Here is a 23,586-nt window from a genome sequence, read left to right on the forward strand (position 1 = left end):
GATAGAGTGCTAATTTTCATAATTCCTGCCATAATAACCAAATCACATTGCATCAAGAAGATACTTGTTTGGGAAAAGTTTGCTGTATATACAGTAGATATAGGCAACAGAAATACTAGTAAAATTCCATATTAACACCAAATGATTATTTTTATTTTTTTATGGAAAGGCTATGTAAAGTATTCAAAAGAGCTAATTTGCACTGTAAAGTACATTTGTGCAAATGAGGATATCTGTTTGGAACAACTGTAGCTGTTTCTTTGGATATTAGAAGCAGTTTTTGAAATAGGTGCGCAAACTTTGAAAAGAACACTATGCTAAAACTTTTATGACAGATATTTCATTTATTACTAATGCACTTTGTGAACAATCTGTTTCCAATAATTTGTGAAGTGCTAATATCCAAATCAGTATTTCTCAACCTTGGCAACTTTAAGATGTTGGCAATCTTTAATTCCCAGAATTCTCCAGCCAGTATGTTAGTCCACAAATCATACAGTTGCCAAGGTTGAGAAACATTGATCTAGAGATAGTATGCATCAATAAACATCAAGAAATAAATAAAAAATTCCATTAGACCATTTTTATGACAGCAGAAGTAACAGAAATTTATTAACAGCAAATGGTTTGCCACAAATTTAAGTGTGAAGCAAGACATCCAATGTTCCACGGAGATGATTTCTCTCAGTGCTAAAGCAAAGCTCCTGCTGTACACACAAACCTATCGTGGGGATGGGAATAGAGAGAGATGTAAAATTAGGAAATTATCTCTATAATCTCTTAATCTTTCCTCGATCCTTGTATGGATCGAGGGAAAATGAACTTTAGTGTCCATTAAATCAAGATAGGCCTAAAAACACTGCCACACTACCATTTCCTCAGAAGCAGTTTGAAGATATGGACTGCTCTTCTGCCAGCTTCACAGTGGGTCAATAAAATAAATTGCTTTCACATAAATTATTTTACATTACACTTTTGCCATGGGCAAATCCAAGTGCTTCCTCTGAGAGGAAGCTGCAAAGCCATCAGTGTCTTTCCTTTGAAAGATCCACTAAAAATGGCAAACTCAAGAAACCAAGAGGTAAAGAAAAGTCAAAGTTCCTCAAACTGAGAAAGACTGTCAGCTATCTCCTCAGAGCTGCAGCATTTCAATGTTTTATTGAGGCTTTGACTGTATTTACTGATTTATTTGTTTTATGAACTTTATATATTGCTCACCTCCCAGCAACTCTGGTCACTTCACAAGTAAACAGTGAAACAAGGATTTTTTAAAAAAAACAATAAAGAAGTAAAAGATATCAAAAGTGATGAAAACAAACAACAACAACAAAATCCCCCATCCACACAACCTAAATGGGCTTCAATCAGCCTGGCCAAAAGCCTTGGCAAAGAACCAATTCTTCAGTGTTTATCAAAACATCTGCAGGATAGGTACCATCCAGATCTCAATGAAACCTCATTCCAGAGGGTAGGCGCTACTTGAGGAATGATACATCGAAGTGAGTGAATAGGAACTAATTATTGAAACTTTAAGAAACTAATGTTTCATTTTGTGCCCATTAATTCATATCTAGTGTGGCATAATATCCCAAATTTTTCAATATTGTCCTTGAATGCAGGAGAGCTGCCTCCCTTAACATCTTTAAGTAGAAAGCAAGGACACTTAGGTTGCAGCCTAGAAATTTTGTGATAAAGAGTTCATTCTAATTTTGCTTAAAAGTCTTATTGAATTAATCCGCTCTCTAATTTTAGAATACCAGATAAGTGGCTGCTTCCATCCTGCTTATAGACTGTAACTGTTAAATGACAGCTTTAAAGAATGCATTAAAAGTATTTACATTTCTTCCTGTACAGCAGTATGGTGGACTACAAGCTAGTCTTCATTAATGCTGTCATCCTCCATCCCGAAGACCTCCAGCTCTATTCTTAACCTGAAGTAAATTAAATACTTGAACAATGTAAACAGGATCAAAGTAGAAGTAAATATAAAGGAAACAAAATGAGGCAGAAAACTAATAACCATATTTCCATTTTTAACAAAGTTTTTATAACTTTAAATAAATCTTGCAGGAGTAAGAATTCTGGTAGATGGTAAAGGTAGTTATCTTTGTTTTAGAATGTTTCAATAATATATTGTTTCTGGTGACCAAAACTGGATGCGGTATTCCAGGTGTGGCTTTACCAAGGCTTTATAAAGCGGTACCAATATTTCACGTTATCTTGATTCTAAGCCTCTGTTTATACAACCAAGGATTGTATTAACCTTTTTTGGCTAATAACAGCTAATAACAATAACTTTGAGAGGGATCTTGGAGTCCTGCTGGACGATCACTTAAATATGAGTCAATAGTGTGTGACAGCAGCCAAAAAAGCTAAAACAATCCTGGTTGTATAAACAGAGGCATAGAATCCAAATCAAGTATTAGTACCACTTTATAAAGCCTTAGTAAAGCCACATCTGGAATACTGCATCCAGTTTTGGTCACCACACTACAAAAAAAGATATTGAGATTTTGGAAGAAGTGCAGAAAAGAGCAACTAAGATGATTAAAAACCTGGAGACTAAAATATGAAGAATGGTTGCAGGATTTGGGTTTGGCTAGTCTAGAGAAAAGAAGGACTAGGAGTGACATAGTATTCCAGTATTTGAGAGGTTGCCATAAAGAAGAGGGGGTCAATTTCTTTACCAAAGCACTTATAGGCAGGATAAGAAACTGGATGGAAACTGATCAAGAAGAGAAGCAACCTGGAACTAAAGAAAAATTTCCTAACAGTGATAACAACCAATAGAAGAGCTTGCCTTCAGAAGTTGTGAGTGCTTCATCACTGGAGGTTTTTAAGAAGAGACTGGACAGTTATTTGTCTGAAAGGGTATAGGGCAGGAGTGGGTTCTACCTACCTTTACTACCGGTTTGCATGCCTTGCTTCTGCGCATGCGCAGATCGCTTCTGATGATGTCAGGGTCAGTGGGCGAAGCCTCCCGCCAGTTTTGCTACTGGTTCTATAGAACCGGTCCAAACCGGGGGCAACCCACCACTGGTATAGGGTCTCCTGTTTGAGCAGGGGGTTGGACTGGAAGAACTCCAAGGTCCCTTCCAGCTCTATTCTGATTGATTGAAATTAAATATTGACTTTTGCTTGTATCCTAATAGATTTAAAATGTTTAATGATACATAAAATTCACATTTTGAATCTGCTTCAAATAGATAATGCACCATAGTCCAAGGATAATTACTCTCTTGCCTAGACATTCTCATCTTTCAGAAATGAATCTGCAGAAGATTAATTATATGTTTTCTTATTCCCACTTTTCTGCTCACTTGTTGCATTTCTCCTGCAAATCAGAATTGTACTTTGAGGCTGCTTCAAGATAACCTTTTGCTTTTTTGTTTTCCTCTTGAAATAACTCCCTGGAAATGAAAAAGGTATGAATAAGAGTTCTTATATGTCAAATCTATCAAGCTATTAGTTGCTTTTGTGGTGAGAAATTATTTGGCACATGTATTTTTATTACAAAAGTCCAAAATTACAAAAAAATATAATGAGGCACACCAGAGTTTTTAATAGTCTCGTGTAATTTTGCTTAAGGCATGTATAATTAATGTTACTTATTTATTCATTTTATTTATATCTCATATTTCTGAATGGCCCATCTCCCTCAAAGAAGGGCAATTAATTACTTATTGGTACAAACAGCACTTTTACTTGCTATTGTAGTTCATTTTAAATCTTAAATGGTAATTTCTTGGATATTCTTGGGAAGGAACAAACTTTCTTACCTGAGTTCTAAATATTATTATCCCAAAAGAGAACGGAAATATACTCACAAAGTTGACGCAGCTGCCTGGCTTTTCAGAAACTTCCTCTCTTCACTCAATGCAACCTGGCTCAGCAAATCCAGTTCATCTTGAACATGAGCCAGTTTCTCTTGGATTAGTTTTTCTAATGGAATATTACAACATATAAATCCTCTAGGGCACATCACATTTAAGAATTCTTACCTGCCTTGAAAACTGAAGGTACTTTCAAAGTACATTAGAAATTAATTGGAATTATTTTAGATTGGGTAATCTCAATTACCTAAATACCTCAAATAGTGCATTTTCTTTCTCACCTTCAAGAAGTAACTGCTCCTTACTCTTTTTCATGTCAGCCATTGGTCTCTCCCTGGCCTGAAAAGTGGAAAATGATATGATGAAAAGAAACAAGACCACAACAAAAAATATGCTGTAGGTATGAGGAAGGAAATCAATAAAAATATTCTCCTAACTTTAAACAAAGTCTCTCAAATTTAAACAAAGTAAATAATGTAAATGTCTATATAATGTGGTCAGCAAAAACAAAAATTAATAGACAGATGCTGTAGCATCAGGAAGAAGTCAACCTTTCTGCTCATGCTACCGGTATTTTCCCAATTAAAATCAGAGAGATAAGAAAATAAAGAGTTAATTATATATTTATTAAATAAATAAATATTTAATCCAATGTATATTTAAACACATAAATAGCCTCCAGTTATACTCATCAAGCAAATATTAACATGAGGGAGGAGTAGGAAAGGTAGAATATAAAATCAGAAAAATATCACAGTAACAGATAATACAAATAAGAATATTTTTTACATTAATTATATGCATTTTAATATTAACAATCCCATCTGTTTAAGTGTTAGCTGGTTTGAGAGACTGACAATCTTTTTGTGACCAATCTATACTTTTATAAATATTTTGTCTACTAATGAGCAGCAAAGGGATAACAATATGATATCACTAGAAAGAAAGATTGCATTTGGAACTTTTTCTCTTTCTCTTGAGATTTTAAAAAACATGTTATTGATGATTAAGCCTATTGTCAATTTATGTACTATTCTTTTCCCACTAAACACGAGGAGGAATGTTGCTAATTCGGCTACTGTTGAATTCAAGCAAAGCAGTCTTAGTGGGACATGAGGACCACAAATACATTAAAACCCATATATTAGCTTGGGTTGCCCATTCCACTCAATAAAACAATTCCAGTGTGTACCAAATAATGAAAAACCTATCAAGAGTGCTTGAACTAGCCACACTGTATAAATAGAGTAAATGCATGTATACCATTCAGCAAAACCCACACATGCCCTCATCTGTCCAGCAGTGATCATACATTCACACAGGAGCCATGATGGCATGCAATCCGGCAACTATGGGGTAACATACATCTACAAGTAGTCCCTGATATACAATTGAGTCCAAAATTTATGTTGCTCATTTGTTAAATGGGTTTTGTCCCATTTTATGACTTTTCTTGCCACAGTTGTTAAGTGAATCGCTGCAGTAGTTAAATTAGTAGCACGGTTGTTAAGTGAATCTGGCTTCCCCATTGACTTTTCTTGTCAGAAAGTTGCAAAAGGCGAACACGTGACTATGGGACACTGTAATCATCATAAGTATATGTCAGTTGCCAAGCATCCGAATTTTGATCATGTGACCATGGGGATGCTGCAACGGTTGTAAGTTTGAAAAACGGTCATTAAGTCACTCTTTTCAATGCCGTTGTAACTTTGAATGGTCATTAAACTAATTGTTGTAAGTCTAGAACTACTTGTACTCCTAAATTGTATGGACCATTGTGTTCTTGCCATTTTGGGTAAATAAGAGTTACATAACAGTTTTCTTGGTGCATAGCAGGCAGTCTTGCTACTGATGCCCCAGACATAACAATTATTGTGGAGAAAGTTCTCTCCATATATCACTGGCTTTTTATTGTTTTCAACATGGCAGTTGCCTAGCCCTTTTCCACCTGGCATTTCATTTTAATCTCATTTACATGGCTGTGCTCCAAGGAGTTAAAATAGGAAGGTAAACTGAGAAAAGCACAGGTTTGGCTCATTAGAACACCCAAGAATCTAGACAACAGCAGTCAGTCTGTAAGCAAATAATATGTACCTCCCTGTTCCTAATACACCCACAGACCTTTGACAGTATTTCTCCAATGCAGTAGCTGTTTCTCCTGGGAGGATTTTCCCACGCCTGTATACAGTAATATCCACTCTTTCTATTGCATTTTCAGACCTCAGCATGAAACTGTGAAATATCTCTTTGTGGACAGCGCCAAATGTTTTTTAGATAGTTCGATGTCAGTATTCCCAAAGGCAATTGAAATTCAAGATCTTTAACTCACAGTTTTGTTGCCTACATTTATTACAATATTAATGAGTACTGTAGAGTATAATTTATGCTACAGGGAAGAAAAACAGGCTCTTACATAAAGTTCCCAGAGATTCTTGTGCTTCTCCGTCAACTCATCAAGTAACTGCTCAAATGCGAATCTGAAAGTAGAAAAAAAAAATAAACACAAGGCAGGAACAAGACAGAATAAACTATTGCATTGAAAATAATTTCAACTCCTTGCTGCACTTCTAGGGAATGTCAACTGCAACAGAATCTAGCACATCAAGCCCTTGAATGGGCTTTCTTGCAGGGCTGGTTAAGGGGAGGCGTTGTCTCAAATGCAGATCCTGGGCCTCAACTTTGGAAGTACTGAGCCACTTTACCTATATACAGTATGTTAGAAAAGGTGAAGCAGATGCCAGTCTTAAAGGGCATTGCTATGGAGTGGGTGCTTGGTGTGGCCATGCCTATTACCATAATTGTGCGGTAAGCCAAGAAGCTACAAATAAAAGAATCAGCCATGTTAGGAGCCATGGTGGCACAGTGGTTAGAGTGCAGTACTGCAGGCTACTTCTGCTGACTGCCAGCTGCCTGCAATTTGGCAGTTCAAATCTCACCAGGCTCAAGCCTTCCATCTTTCCAAGGTGGGTAAAATGAGGGCCCAAATTGTTGGGGGCAATATGCTGACTCTGTAAACCGCTTAGAGACGGCTGTAAAGCACTATAAAGTGATATATATGTCTAAGTGCTATTCCTATTGCTACTTTGACTAGCATTGGGTCCATTTGTATTCTGGGTCTGATAGCATTCCTTAGTCATCTCTGCCTGCTGTGATGTTACTTAACTTAATGGAATTGCAGCCATTGTGCAGGAGGGCTGGGCATATCATTTTCAAGGCAGGGCATTGTTATTTTCCTGATTCAGTCACCAAAGTGCTGATCCATGTTGAATAGTTGAAAATGATTTGTGCAGTTCAACATGTGCAAGACTAGCTTGATTTTAGAGAGGATGCATGAGATACACACGCCCACAGCATTCCTGCAAGAGTTTCTAAAAATACGGTCTACTTGTTCATGTAACACCATTGTTATACAGACATACTTGAAACACTGCTATGGATTCATCTTGTTCCACGTTCAGTATTCATTGTATTCATTCAGTTATACAATCGCTATTCATATTCCAAAGGAAGAAAATAATGGAATAGTAACTGCATATTTGTTTTCTGCACCTTATAAATACAGTAAGTGCAGGACTTCAGAATATTGACATGGCATAAAGTTTTCCATTGTGGCTAAGGCATACAGACTATTCTGTCTAACTATTTTATAGCTATTTAAGTCAAAAGACTTACTTTTCTAGTAAGGAATTCCATATACTAAAGATGTTAAGTAAAATGGTATTTTTGTTAGTATTAAACTTACCTGCAAACAATTTTATTGAATGACCTGAATGTTGTGACGAAATCAGAGATTTCTTGAGTTCCATTACTGTATTATTTATTCTTTCAATTAATGCAACTTTATTCTTTTCAAAAAATGATTTGCTAAAGGAATGAAGGCAGTCTGAAATGTGATCTGATAAATGTAAATGCAGTAACTTTTTCGATAATACATGAATTAAATGAAATCAGAAGATGCTAGCACACATACATTTATAGCAAAATTGCAAGGAACCAACCTCTGCTCCCTCTGCTTCAGTTTTTCCATCTGAATCTTGGCTGTGATTTCTTCAATTTGTTGCTTGCAGGCAAGGTTCAATTTCTGCTCCCTGGTAAATGAGAAGAAGCCAAGATATAGAATGGGCTAATTCTTAATTTTGTTATGGTAATCACTTTGCCCTTGGACCATGTATTCCAATATAATCATTTTAGTGAAAACATATGCATTAAGATATAGTAGAATGGAATGGAAAAGAGCAGAATAGAATAGAACAGGGATGTCAAACTCAAGGCCGCGGGCTGCATCTGACCTGCAAAGGACTGGCCCATGGTGCCTCTGCCAGCAAAAACAGAGCTCTGGAGGGCCGCGTGCCCCACCCTGGCCCCCCTGAGGTCAAATACAACCTTGATGCAGCCCTCAATGAAATCAAATTTGACACCCCTGGAATAGAATAATGGAACAGAACAGAACAGAACAGAGTAGAATATTCTTTATTGGCCAAGTGTGATTGGACACACAAGGGATTTGTCTCTGGTGCATAAGCTCTCAGTATACATACAAGCAACAAGTGATAATCATGATAAAATACAATCACCATAAAATATATATATACTGACAGCATTTTTGATATATACAATATTTTTTCTTGGAGTAATTTGTTGTGTTTCTTTCTGTAGTCTAGAATATTGCTCAGTACTTTTCAATAGCTAAGTCCACAAAGCAGGTGGATTGGAAGCCCTAGCTCACCTCTGCATTTCAGCTTGTGTCTCCTTTGAATGCATCTGCATGACTTTTTTGATCTCTGCAAGAAAGGTAAATATTAACTCTCAGCAGTTCAGATTATATTCTTTCTGCATAATATTTCTGCCATGATTTTATGTACTGTATGTTCTCTAAAACTGAAGTAATGCCACTACTTTCAAGGAACAAAACACATGAAATTACACAATGCCACAACTTTCATTAGATAAAGCAAGGAGTGACTCTGTATTAAGCACAGGTAAACAGAAAATTACTTAAAGAAAAAAGACTAATCAGGAAAGGACGTTGGGCTTGTGATGATCAGCTTGCTGAAAATTTTGGTCCAGTTTGTACTTTCCATGAAAAAAGTTTAATTCCATCTTATGAAACTTCAAGAGGGAAATAAAAAAATAAAATGGGCAACATTGTCAAGTACAGAAATTATTTAAATTACCAGGTGGAGAAAGTACGTAGAGATACTTTTCTCTCTGTACCACCCACGACTTTTAAGTGTTGGTTTTTTAGTTATACTTACAGTGGTATCTTGGTACTCAACTGCTTTGAAATTCATCAAATTTGGTACTCAACCAAATTTTGATGTGAATAAGTAATAGGACTTTGAGGGGAGTTAGGGGTGGTTTTAAACTATGATATGAGTTTTCATCTGCTTCTCTTCTCAAAATTTGGGGAATTGTTGCCTTTTGTCAGGGATGGCTCAGAGAACTATAAAAGCCAACTTGTGCTGTATATAGCCTGTGGCCACAAGTCCTCACCTTGCCTTAACTCACTGCAGTGGTGGGATTCAATTTTTTTTACTACCAGTTCTGTAGGCATGGCTTGGTGGGTGTGGCATGGCTTGGTGGGCATGGCTTGGTGGGGGTGGCAGGGGAAGGATACTGTAAAATCTCCATTCCCACCCCACTCCAGGGGAAGGATACTGTAAAATCTCCATTCCCTCCCCACTCTAGGGGTTTACTGCAAAATCCCCATTTCTTCCCGATCAGCTGGGACTCAGGAGGCAGAGAATAGATGGGGGCAAGGCCAGTCAGAGGTGGTATTTACCAGTTCTCCAAACTACTCAAAATTTCCACTACCAGTTCTCCAGAACTGGTCAAAACCTTCTGAATATCACCTCTGACTCACTGCCTATGAAATATGTCATCTTCATGTAACAAATGGGAATAAGTAAAGCTGGGAGGAGAAATTCTGATTTTTGTAGCTTTTTTTTTTTTTAAGGGCAATGCGGAGCTTTAGTACTGCCATTGTCTCAAATTAATTTGATTTTTTTTTTCTCTGTTTCTGTTGCAGTTCTGTAAACCATCCTGGAAACATATGCATTGAAGGATGGGATATAAACGTATATCGTAACAGCAACATAAGAAACTATTAACACAAAACTTAGATTTTTTTCCCTAACATTAACAATAGAAACCTATACAAAATGGTATGAGCATTGGAAGATAAATCTTAATTAAATTAATATTAATTAAATTAATTTTACAATAATGCCAAAACATAAAGTATCACTTAAAATGCATTTCATACTGCAATGTATCTCTTGAAACTGTATTTCATATCATAATCATATTAATAGTGAATTGTCCTTGCAACAAATTTGAAATTTTAAGGAATATATTGTGGACAAACTGCTAAAACTGATAATGTTAAAAAAAATCAAGCCAGTATCTTAGAATTTTCCATTACCCTTTTTTTCATTCCATATTTCTTCAAGGCTTGACTTTTCAGCATTCACTACAAGAGAAGGAGTTATTTCATTTAGGCATTATTTTTATCATATTGCAGAAAATACAAATGGAAGAAACCTCAGATGTTGGTGCTTATTTTTCTAAAACTGAATTAATAAAATCTACCCTCTGTTCCCAGGTCCTATACATTTACTACAGCTAAAGTGCCTTCTGTCTACAAGCATGAACAGAAAAACAATTCAAAATAATCTTATTGCATTGATCTTTCATGCTTTTATATGCTGGTTGTCCAGTTTATGGTTCTCCCTTCTGTTTCTCAGTCATTCCCATATACTGGTACATCTTATGTAATATATTGGCTGTTGTTAAAATAGTTAAATTAACAGGCCTGTACCTGCAGATCAACAGCACTGTAAATCATACATAGCAACATAGCATAATGTGGCTGCTTGCTTAGTGATGTCCACCCATTATTGTTCAATATATATGAACCCATCCATTATGATTAAGATTATGTAGTAACCAGCCATTATGACTTATTCAGCATAGTATGGTTTAAAACCTTGCTTTAATATTACTAGGCGACCATTATAATAATACAGTTTTAAACATGTCTATTTAAAACTAAGCATTCTTCAAAGCGGATTGCATTCTGAAGTTCATATATTTAAAAAAAAAAACTGGCTGTGGAGGGAGATATTAGTGGCATTTGATTAATTGGCTTCAATCTGAACTATGACAGAACAGATACCTACACTTTTCCAGTTCTATCTGAAGTGTCTTACTATGTTCATTTGCCTCAGAGATCTCTTCATTTAATATCTTCTTGGCTGAAGAAAAATGCATATAACAAATTGAGATAATACATAAGTGGGAAGCTCATGACAAGGACCTTTTGCATCTGAGTAATATTATAGTATAATGGTCAAAATATTCTGTACGCCGCCTTGAGTCACCATGTGCGAACAGGCGGCAATATAAATTTCCTAAATAAAGTAAAATAAAATGAAATAAAATAAAATAAAATAAAATAAAATGCACTTAAACCTTTGTAATATTACTCAGCTAAAATAAGTGCAGCAATAACAATTTTTACTAAGACTGTGCTACTAGAATTTCCATATAGAGGAGTCCTAATAATAACAATTAAAGATATTGTAGAGCTATTCTGCTTTTTATTTTTAACAGACCACTATTTGCAGATAGAAAAAGACTGAAATGCAATGAGAAAATATTAGAGCATTAAATAAAAAGAGAAGACCTCCAATCTTATAAAATAGGAGGGGGGAAGTCAAGGCCAGGAGATGTTATAAAACAGTCCCAGGCCTCCCCCTGGAGGCGAGATTAATTGCATTGATAATAACTTTTCAGGCGTTAGTTAAAACTGATTTATTCCAGAAGGTTTGGGGGTGAATTGTGATATTATGTTATGTAATCTTGATTTTATTTTAATTTTATATTTAGCATAGAAATGTTTTGTTTTAGAACTGTTGTGAACTACCAAGAGTCTCAAAATATCACAACATATTTAAATCAAATGAATAATCTCTTCAAATGAGGTAAAACATTTCTACTGCTCAGTTTATGTTCATCCAACTAAGTTTATCAAACAAAGTATATTAATGTAATCCATGACTTCTGCCAGCCAACCACAGAAACCAGCCTTTTATTTTGTGTCCCATTTGAATCTCTTACCTTGCTGCAATTTATTAATTCTTTTTACTAGATCTTCTATTTTTGGCTCTAGATTTCCCACTATGAAGGAAAGGAAAAGAAAGAGAAAGTTTAATCTGAATTCTTCATTATATTAGTATCTTAAAACTTTATATAAATTCATCATAACCACTTTCCTGTGTATTATTGCATATCTTTTCTTCCATTGCAAATGCAACTGACAGCTTCAGAAAGCAAATAGGATAATTTAAAATAACTGTCAAATTATATTGATAGTTTATATTATCCTGGTTGGAACTTTTTTTTTAATGTAAACTGGATGTTTAAACCTTTCCCCTAAAATCAGCATCTCTTCTTCCATTATATTTTTCTTTATATTTTTCTTCTGGCACCCAGTAAGAACTTCTGGCCTTCCCCCATCATGCAAAATTCTATTTAAATGAAATACACACCACACCACTCTCAAATGAATAGATCCAGGAGCCGCAGAATCTGGCCATTGTTTGGCACCAAAGCAATATTACAATCGCAATACTGTATACATAATGATTACATTTTGTAGGTCCCATGGATTATGTGATATGGTATTTTGTTGTGCCTCCCTCGCCCCCCAGGTGGCATTAAATCAACTATTTCCACAGTACAGGCGTAATGTTCCAACATGCTGTATACGTGAATAGAAGTGGCAGTCTACCTTTACACATTTGGAGCTACTTTACTTAATTCGTTTATAGTCAACAATTAGCAAACTCATTTCCTGCAAATATATCTCAGAAATTTCAGCCTTTAGATTTTGTCCAATTTTATCTTCTAGTCAGAACAACTCTTTCCATAATAAGAAGGGAAAGAATTCCAAATGTCTCAATTCCCATCTATTTTCTATATGGTAAGCAATGTGTTATTCTCCAGATTTTAATAACTCATCAATTTTCTAGAGGACTACCCATTTTAACCATAGATAGGTACACGTTACTGTCATGTGCACACTCCAAAATTTTACTAAGATGTCTAGCGCCCACTGTTGGCCCTAGTTTCAAAATACCGTTTTGCATTTGTTTCACAAGAGACAGTATCTCTTCCATTTTTGATGAAAAGTTCCAGGAATCTGGACAAAGAACAAGAACAAAGATAATTGTTTAAATGTTGTCATAAACCACATAAGCTATATAACATCATTCACCCAAGTATGTACAATATTATGTATTAACCCAGATGGAGTATATCAAAATCTGAACAGCATGTAGACCTTTTGCCTGCATGGAAGATTTTTTTCTCTTAACTGAAAGAGTCCTACAGTAAAATGGAAATTGCAATGTTCTTCCTGCATGTTACAAAATCAAAATTATAATACTTTCCACACAGAGAAAATAATAGCAATTAACTGATGCAGTTTAGGAACAGAACAGAACAGAATAGTTCTTTATTGGTTAAGTGTAAGTGGACACAAAAGGAATTTATCTCCTCGGCAAATTTGTCTTCTTGGCAAATGAGTCCATTTTCAGATTTTTTCATGTGGCTGTCCTTTGCAGTTAATGTAGAGAGTAAGGAGGATGAGCTTGATGGAAATATGCAGGAACTATCACAGTACTTAGACAAAAGGAGTTGACATATATTTTAAAACCTGGGAAAATTTCAAAAAATAATAATAGTTTAGAGCCATGGTGGTGCAGTGGTTAGAATGCAGTATTGCAGATTAATTCTGCCGACTGCCAGCAGTTTGATTCTCACCAGCTCAAGGTTGACTCAGCCTTCCATTCTTCCAAGGTCAGTAAAATGAGGATCCAGATTGTTGGGGGCAATATCCTGATGTTGTAAACTGCTTAGAGAGGGCTGCAAAGTACTGTGAAGCAGTATATAAATGCTATTGCTATTGCTATTCTGAAGTATTTCAGGCAGATGCTTTCCTGATTCACTGGAAGGAGGAGGAAGTATAATGCAATGCAAGATTTTGTTATTTTAGATATGGATTCAGTTGAATAGAAAATTATTGTATCTTCCCTCCAACATATCCATCAGAGTCGAGGGCTTCCTGAGATGAATTGATAGAATACTAGAATAATATTTACATTAATATTATTAATAGTATAAAATATGTCATGAAATATTCTGTAGTTTCTATTAAATATTAATATAGAATATTGCATAAATATTTAAAGAGTAGAAAAGGATTTGTAGAATAGGCTTTCATTATAATAGAAGACCTTTACAGTTCAGGATTGAGACTTAAAAATTTTTTCCTCTACTGTATCCAGTAGGACCAAACTGAGGGTCCTTCAGCTTTAAGACTTCATTCTGGCCACGCATGATTAAAAAGTGGGCAGAAAGACCAGTCCTTGGCTACACCATTTTTTTCTCCACTTGGAAACAAATCTACTAACAATGATGGACTCAGGGACCTCCCACAAAAGTCCAGCTTTAGACAGCATTCCAAAAGAGCAAATATTCATAGTTTATTTCCTTCAGGGAAGCAAAATCAAACTTTGTTGTACATAATTTTTCTGTGTAGGGTAAAAGATAGGAGCAGGGGACATCAAATTCAAGCATACCCAGCCATAGAAGCTTACTGGGTAACACAGCCTAATCTGTTTGTTTTTGTGTGTGCAGATATAGATGAAGAGGGAGCACTATATATGCCACCTTGAATCCCTAAGGATATAAATCTAGCCTATCAAAAAATACATCATCCTGTCATAGTATAATGCTGGATCATGCTTATTTTTCTTGCTTTTAGTACATAATATTTTGGAAGGCTCAACTTAAATCCAGCAGGAAATTCTAAATCCCAAAAGCTAACCACTCGCACCTGGCAAGAGAAAAACGAACCAATCTAGCAGCTACTTCTTCCATTGCCTTATTTAACCTTCATTTCCCTTCCTTTTGGATTGAGCAGCTGAGGAAAAAGAAAAACCACAGCTCATCTGCCAAATGTTTCTCACTAACGGGTAAACCGCAAAAAAAGGGAGGGAAGCTTAAAAAAGTGGGGGGGGGAGGGAAGCTGGCTGAGAAGAGGGGGAAATGTGATAAAATGGATGAGATTAGGGTGGAAACCCCACTTTGCAAAATTTTACCACATTTTGTGAGGAGCCCCTCCTTCTCCTTGCTGCTCTTAGAAGGAAATTAAAAAAAAACCCTTTCCAGTGTTTGGCTCTAAGCCAGGAAAGAAAATGCTAAATGACCTTTGTGGAGAATCATATTTTTTCTTTATTAAAAGACCCCAGCATAGCAAGTAAGCAGGGTTGGGCAATGGCTGCGCAGAAACACTGCCAGATACCCCCTGTATTCATTACCTTTTATCTTTTTAGCCTGTGGTTACTAGTTGGCACCTCCTTACTTGGAAAAGTGATCTACTTCCTATATGATGTACTTGCTTCTTTCTCTTATTGTTATGGAGAATTTGTATGCTTTATGATTAGCATTTTAATAAAGGAGATATTTGCATTTTAACATGGCATCTATGCCACTTTTTGAAGTTTAGGAAATGATGTCTTTCCTTTGAACCAAAGCCATTTATTTATGGATTGATTGATTTATACTGTTTATTAATCAAATTTATACTGTCACCCATCTCACCAAAGGCAACTCAACAAACATCAGGTAAAACATATAAAAACACAAATATTAAAAATATAAAAATCACATTAAATATTACAAAAACAGAAATACAAACCATGGGCACATTGGGAATAAAAATAATGGAGCCCTCTAAGCATGTCTTTGGTTACCTGGGAGTCCCAGGCCTGATAACCAGGTCTTGATATTCCAAAATATAAAAAAGGATGGAGTGTGTCATCAGGAGAGACTTGGGATGGAGGTTTAATGATTGTTACGAAGAATCTCTTAGTTTTTAGAGGCCCTGTCCCACATGCCCCAAGTGGTGAGACTCTGTTAATAAAGCTGGGCTCTAGGGATCAGTTGGGATCCTTTTTAAAAAAAAAAATTAATACTTTATGCTTGTTAATAATAAAATAAGTAAATATTTATTGTTTTAAATAATAAAATAAAAACTTTTATTAAATAAATAATAAAACATTACTAAGTTTTAATCGTATTATATAAACCTTACAGCACCGATATCTCCCTTGAAATAGTACCATGCATCATGATTTATAATATTACAACAAAGGAGTGAAAATGAGGGGGGGAAAAGAAATTTACAGTACATGATCCTTCCACCTTGCTCAAATGGGGTTTCTGCTCTTTCAGGGATTTTTATATATATATATATTTATATTTTATATATATATATATATATTTATATATATATATAATTTTTATTGAGAAATTTCCCTTGAGTAAAAGAAAAATAAGTAATAGAAAAAAGAGAAAAGGAAGAGGGAAAAAAGTATAGGAAGCAATACACTTAAAAGCAAAAATAATTGGCTTCCAACCTTTGTTACCGCAGTTAGTCAATATTATTATCCCTCTCAAACATAACACTCCTTCTGTTCTACCCATGCGCATTACTTCTGCTAAATATTATGAAAATAACTGATATCATGATTTACAATATTACAATAAAGAAGAAAAATGGGGGGGGGGAAGAGTCTGTGTCATCCTCCCACCTTGTTCAAATGGGGTTTCTACTCCTTCTGTTCTAAAAATGGAGTTACTTCTGCTAGATAACCTGACACTGCTGCCTCCCCTCTGATGGCTCTGGACTCTTCCCTCTGACGGTCCCCATCTTTGTACCCATCTCCTCCTTACCTGGGCGGCTGCCCTCCATTCTCTTTCCCCGGGATGCAGGAGGGTCTTTTCTCCTTCCCACCTCTTCTCAACCGACACTAAACAGAAAAAGGAAGCAACTGCTCTGCTGCTTAGAGACCAATTCAGCTGCAGGCTGAGGAAAGAAAACTAGGCCTCTGTTTATCCTACCCTTGTACCAAAGAGTTACTTACCACTGTGTGGATCTTAGACATGTGGGGGGTGGGGGGGTTATCACCCCATATTTTTCAATTAAAATTTCCAATACAATAGAAGTATTGAAAGTGAAAGGAAAAAAAAGAATATAAAAGAAAAAACGTAGAAAGAAAACAGAAGAGAGCATAGAATTATGGCTTCACCCTTCTTTCTCTTGAGTTATTCCATCTGATTTTTTCCCTTTAACCTTTTTAAACCCCTAGACCTCTAAATCATCAATTCAGTCTTTTTTTCTTCTTCCAACAAAAAGTTCATATAATGCTTCCCATTGTTTATTTTTTTTTTAAGTGTTCATCCTTTTTTGTGCTGGCCAGTTGTGGGGGTTTTCTGTGGCCAGCACAAGAAAAAAAGCAATTCTAGCAGGAAAATTGGAGAGTCCGTGTCTTGCTGTTACTAATACGGTGATGAAGCGAATTTGGGCACATGATACAATCAACAGAAGCCAGCTGCTACTCCAATCTTTTGTTAAGAGTATACAGGAATGCAAATATTCAGACACCGACCACATTTAAGTCTATAATATTTTATTAGGCTCCTTCAAGTGCAGCTGTTGACATAGCTTTATTATTTTATTTACAAGAGCTCAGTTCTTCCTTCAAGACCTCAGAGATTCTACCAAAGAGAAATACTCTGATGGGGCTAATTTGCTTACAACACTCCATCAAGTTTTCTATAATGTACAAAAGCAGCAAAAAGGGGGAAATAAAATAATGGTCAAGTGTAACAGTCCTATTACATAACTAATGTAAGATCCTAGGGCAGGTTATACAACTGCAGAGGACCAAAGAAATGCTGTGTCTTAACAGAATACTGGTAAAATGTGGAGAAGGGAAAAAGTGGAAGAAAAGCAAATAAAACACTGAAAACATGATATGACAGAAAGTTACATTTTTCAAATTCAAAAAATAAGTCGAACACATATTTCTGGAAAATAAAGAGCTGTTTCAATTAATAACAAAGTAGGGATTACTCTTCATTTAGCACCAAAAAGGAAAGATGACATTTTTAAATGATCAAGTCAATCCCTCCTAGCTCAGAAGAAATTGGTTTGTAGGACCTGCTTTATCCATAGTAAACAAAGCCCACTTGAATTTCTGCTTCTTAAATTATTCTAGGCTTTATCAAGTCTTCCAGAATACAGAATTTTACAATACATGATGCACTATTTTAACTGAACTGAATTTAATTTAATTTAGCAATTCATCTTACATTCTTGATTCTAGAAAGTTTACAAGTTTCTTGGATGGAAATGCTTCTGGCACAGCACAAGGTTTACAGTTTTATTGGTCAACACCAGCTCCATGAAAAACATTTGATAAATAACATGGAGTGAGAGAAGAGACAATGAAGCATACAGGTAATCCTCGACATACGATCACAGTTGGGACCAGAATTTCTGTCAGAAGCCACTGTGGTTATAAAGTGAGTCATCACATGACTAGATCCAATTTTACAATCATTTTTTACTATGGTTGTTAAGCTGTAGAGCCCTTGATGCTCTCTGAGCTTGGTTGTTTTCTTGCAAACATTGCCCCTGTGGACAAGCTACCATATATAAACAAAAAGCAAACCCAGCTCCCTTCTAGCACTGAAGATGTTACCTAGTCAGGTAATGAAATGTCTGCAAAAAACCAACCAAACTCAGAGAGCACCAAGGTCTCCACAGTTCACTCCTGAGCTACATATATATTCTTCAATTGGTCATTAAGCAAATCACACAGTCATTAAATGAATTACATGGTTGTTAAGCAAATCCGGCTTCCTCAATTAACTGTTTGTCAGAATCCGACTGCGAAGATTGCAAATTGCAGTCCATGTGACCACAAGTTGTTGCAACCATTGTAAATGCAAGTCAGTTGCCAGGTGCCTGAATTGCAATCACACAACTGTGGTGGTAGTACAATGGTTGTAACTTCAAGGATAGGTCATAAGTCACTTCTTCTGAAGCAATCATAACTTCAAACTATCATTAAATGAATGATCATAAGTTGAAGAATATCTGCACATGATTTTCCTTGACCTTGCAGATGGCCACTGAAAACATCTATACTGTCCGAAATCCTATATAAACAGACATTATTGTGGCCTACCTTTACCATTCCAAAAACCTGAATAATTTATATATATGAAAAAAATCATAGTTTATTCTAAAAGTAAGAATTACTACCGGTCCCTAAATATTCAAATTCAGTAGTACCTCAAGCTAAATGAAGAGAATGAGCCAAATGTATTGAGTCAGGATGCACAGGTAGTCCTCAGATCCATTTTTGCAGCTAGTCCCCAACCACTCTCCACTCCACAGTGCTATCACAATTTAATAACAATGCAATTTCAGGAGAGGGGACACATAAAACAACACATTATTTTGCATAAAAGAAATACCAAGGCCACTTTTTAAAAAAACAAAATTTATGGCTCAATCCCCTCCCGGAAGATTAACCAGATCACTACTCATGGTGTGGCCCTCAGTGGCTGAAAAAGATAAAAGTAAAAATATAGCTCTAGGTAGTAAAACTTTGTCCATGTTTGTTTTAAGTTACTCAAGTGGACTCAAGTCTTTCACACCACAAAGCTTGCCAAGCATTACTTTTTGATTTTGTCTAGATTTAAATACAATTGCCTTGTCTGCTTCCAGTTTCCAATGTACAGTAATGAAAAATTATACATAATTTACATATATATAATACAACATTCTTCTACTGGTAATGTGAAACATAATTTATTCTGTAGGTGCAGATAATTGCTGACAGGCTTTCTGACAAAGGGGGAAAAACATAAGGACTATCTTTGTGTAGTCTGACTGGAAAAAAAAATATTTCGAACATGTTTTCAAAACATACAGTTCAAGGATACGCCATATTACAACAGAAAGGAGCCAATTCTTTTGGAAGAGATCCAAAATAATAATAAGTTACATTCACACTCATTGGAGAAAGGGAGACATGCAGAAACAATCCAAACTGGTGTAAATTGCAATGGGTCAATAATAGCTGAAGGGCATCCCACCCCTGCAATCCAATATATCTATTCCAGGTTTGGTGTAGTTCTAAACTGCAGCATTCAGCAATGTTAACAATGTTGTGCTCTCCCTATTCCAGACAAGGCAACAGATTCAGCAAAAGTGGTGAATAAATGTTCAAAATGGAGTTCAAAACCTACTTCATCTCCAATATAATGGGAGGCAAAAAAAAATGACCAATTTTATACCCATTGCAGCAGCTTTTGGATGTTGTCAGTTTAAGGAAAAAATAGGCTTTAACGCTACAGCTAAAAATGAGTAAAACTTTCCTCAGCATGAATTGAGGATGAGATGAAGGCAATACTATGGGGACCCCACAAAAATGGCATGTTCATTTCATGCTTAGGTACAACAGGGAAAGATCCATCAGGTGACCAGTGTGAGTGGGACCAGAGTGGCATTTGTTGGTGAATTCTAGGGGATACAGCATGCTCCCTCTCTTCTAATCCTTGATCATCTTCATCTGTCACTATTTTGCCATCAACTCTAAAAAGCTGGGTACAGCTCAATACTGTAAATATTTCAACTGCTCTAACGTAAGGCTGAAGAAGCAGAAGCATGAAGCGGTATTAATAAAACCAAGCTGGAAGAAGAGATATATCACTAAAATGGAGCAACTCTAAAATGACAAGATCAATTTCACCTTCCCAGTTGCTTCTCAAGCAGACCACAAAGGAATCTGTAAGTCAGCATTTATTTTACATAAAGGAAACATGAGAAGGGGAGAGAAATCCTGCTGTTTATGACACAACTTCCTTTGTGAGTCCAATTTGTTTTTTTTTAAGTTTATTCAAAGTGTCATGTCAGAATAGGGTATAGGAAGAGGACTCAAAAGAAGGTGGACAGGATCCCATAGTCAGACCTATCTCCCACAGTGCCATACAATATGTTCTTTTAGATGATGATATATGTATAATTTGAGGGTGCAGTGGCTCAGCGGTTAAAGTTAATGAGCTTGTCACTTGGAAAAGATGACAGCCCTAGGTTCGAGACCCAAGTGCCACGCAATGGGTGAGCTCCCATTACTTGTCCCAACTCCTGCAATCCTAGCAGTTCAAAAGCATGCAAATGCGAGCAGATAAATAGGCACCGCTTTGGTAGGAAGGTAATAGAATTCCATGCACCTCTGCATATAGTCATTTTGGCCACATGATCACAGAAGTGACTTTGGACAACGCTGGCTCCCTCAGCTTTAGATGAGCATCACTCCCTAGAGTCGGACATGACTGGACAAGGGAAACCTTTACCTTTATATGTATAATTTAGTCAGCATCATTTGTCAATGACCCCGAATATACACAGCAAAGGAAGAATCAGCAACAGAAAGCAACAATATTCATCTAGTATAGTTGTTTTTTTTTTTTTTTGACAACTCAAGAACAACAGATAGCACTTTAAGTTAGTAGTGGAGAAAAGATAAACAGCATTATACCTCAGCCTTGTCCCATACAATTTTGACCAACTTTCTTTTGTTGCTATTCATCCTGAAAACTAATATTCTCAAATTAGTGTTGATAGCCCACCTGGACATCTTCTCCAACGATTATCTAAAAAGGTTTATAAATAAAATAATAATTTAAAAGTAAATAAATTAACATCTCAGTGAAATATATGTTGTAAGACTACACATAACTCACTAATGCCAGCTAATCTGCATAGGACAGAATAGTTTTTGAGCCCAAAAGGCTCAAAATCAACTGCAGGAACCAAGGAACAAACTGCAGGAAAGGCACAAAATAGAGGGACAAAGAAAAAAAAGTAAAAAATATAAAAATAAAGGGGAAAAAATCACGTAGAAAGCCTCCTGACAATAGCATTATCTTTTTTGTCAAGTGTTTCAGATTTTTTTTCTTCCCCAATTGTTAAAGAGAAAAATATTATTTAGAAGCTACAGTTTACCTCTCTTTAAACTTTAGAGGAGAGTAAAAAGATGTAACTTTTAAATTTCTACTTGTAGGATCTCTTCAATATTTTGTATGCCGTTGGTTATCAGTTGAGTGCAGTCTGCAGGTAAATTTTAAAACATTAGATTTAGAAAAAAAAGTTGTATGTTTCTTACATCTAATAAGATATTTCTTCCAGATAAAAAAGCTGTTTCTTTAAGAAATGAATTACCAATCAAATTACATTAAAAACAAGTAGCCTCATTAAAATGTTGTTAATCAACTTTTTGCACATCTTCAATGCTAGTTAAATAAATTAATTAAAATCATTTGCATAGATTAAATAAGTGCTCCCAATTAAATGAGTTCCTTTTTTAACTACATATAGAAGTACTTGTACAAAAATACAAGGACTTTACCCTACAAGTACTTACAGAACACAGCAACTGTCAAAGCTCTTCCCCTTCTAAGTAAGAAGAATACCATTTTTAAGAGTTTGCCTTGGTAAGAAATACATGTTTAAAATGTTCTTTTTTTACAGTAATTGCTTTTTTCCTTATATCCAGATTTGATATAGGTATAAATAAATTAACTGATGACTAGACTGCATACAATTAAAGTAGACCTATTTTAACAATGTGAAGAAACTGCCTTGGTACTTGCAACATTGGCACAAAGGATCCCTGAAACAAATAATGCAGCTAATCCTTACAAGTTAAAGATATCTTTTTACAAAATGTGCCGGCAGATGGAAAAAGGAACAGACACATGCCAAGATGGAGCTGATTTTAAAACGGATTTTGTTGGCATGTCATCAGATGTCTCCAGTTCTCACTGTATCAGCTCAGCTAGAAATATAAACTTTTAGCATCAGCCAGCCAGTGCATACAAGCAGCGCTGTTCTTTTATGGGTAGAAAAAAATGCCAGCCAAAAACAACCATGCATCACCAAAAGGAATTGAATAGCAACAGATTCAAAATAACATAATTCCTTCACTTCTTTCATGGTTGGCAAAGAAGGTCAAATCCATTTTATACTCAGTCCAAAACTACCATCCCACTTATACAGGAATCGCAGGTTAAATTAAGTCTTCCCTCACTATGCACACACATACTCTCTCTCCCCTCCTTCATCATAAGACATGATACAGGGATAGGATTATATTCCCACACCTAAGCCTTAATTTTAACAAATATGAATAGAAACACAAAAAGACTCAGTAAAAGAGCAACTAATTTATACAGAACATATTTTGCATGGCAGAGCAGCAACTGCTGAGGAAGGGAAATAATACAACTGCTTGTCAGTGATGTGGCAGCTCCCTAGGTGGCTTAGTGGCTAAGACGCTGAGCTTGTAGATCAGAAAGGTCAGCGGTTCGAATCCCTATAGGTCTCCTGTGTGAGCAGGGGGGTTGGATTAGATGACCTCCAAGGTCCCTTCCAACTCTGTTACTGTTACTTTGATGTCACTTTCCGAGAACACTTACATTCAGACAAAATCTGAATTTGGCAGACATGGAGTGATATTTGTCAGTACTAAATCTAAAAGTAAATTTATGATGGAGTTATGTGTCTTCCTAATTATGAGGTGGGAAAAGAGAACAGTGGCATCTCAACAAAGGGAAAAAAATACAAGAATCCTTTTGAGAGCAGTGTATTCCAATTGCACATAGGAATTTTAAAACATGAAGAAACAGAAGAAGACGAAGAGGAAGGAAAACAGGAAGAAAGTTATGAAAGGCAAAGGAACAGTTAAATCCAGTTAGGTTCAAACTGAAGACATTAAAAAGTAAATCAAAATGCCATCATAATCAATTACATTGTCCAAGTTGA

The 23,586-nt window shown here is 35.8% G+C and overlaps 1 protein-coding gene across 1 annotated transcript; it reads right to left on the minus strand.

Moving 5' to 3' along the window:
• Nucleotides 1-666: 666 nt before the first annotated feature.
• Nucleotides 667-16,365, minus strand: LOC139310829 (synaptonemal complex central element protein 1-like). Its single transcript, XM_070935060.1, is given in 14 exon segments — nt 667-721; nt 1,839-1,931; nt 3,321-3,410; nt 3,828-3,942; nt 4,115-4,172; nt 6,247-6,310; nt 7,832-7,921; nt 8,560-8,614; nt 10,258-10,305; nt 11,015-11,089; nt 11,955-12,014; nt 12,976-13,038; nt 16,322-16,338; nt 16,340-16,365. Coding segments are annotated over 13 exon segments (819 nt in total). The 3' UTR covers nt 667-721; nt 1,839-1,873.
• Between the last annotated feature and the right edge of the window lie 7,221 nt (nt 16,366-23,586).

The sequence above is a fragment of the Pituophis catenifer genome, unplaced genomic scaffold (assembly GCF_029215685.1).
Source record: "Pituophis catenifer annectens isolate HBS135680 unplaced genomic scaffold, rPitCat1.0.hap2 SCAF_2, whole genome shotgun sequence".
NCBI lineage: Eukaryota > Metazoa > Chordata > Lepidosauria > Squamata > Colubridae > Pituophis > Pituophis catenifer.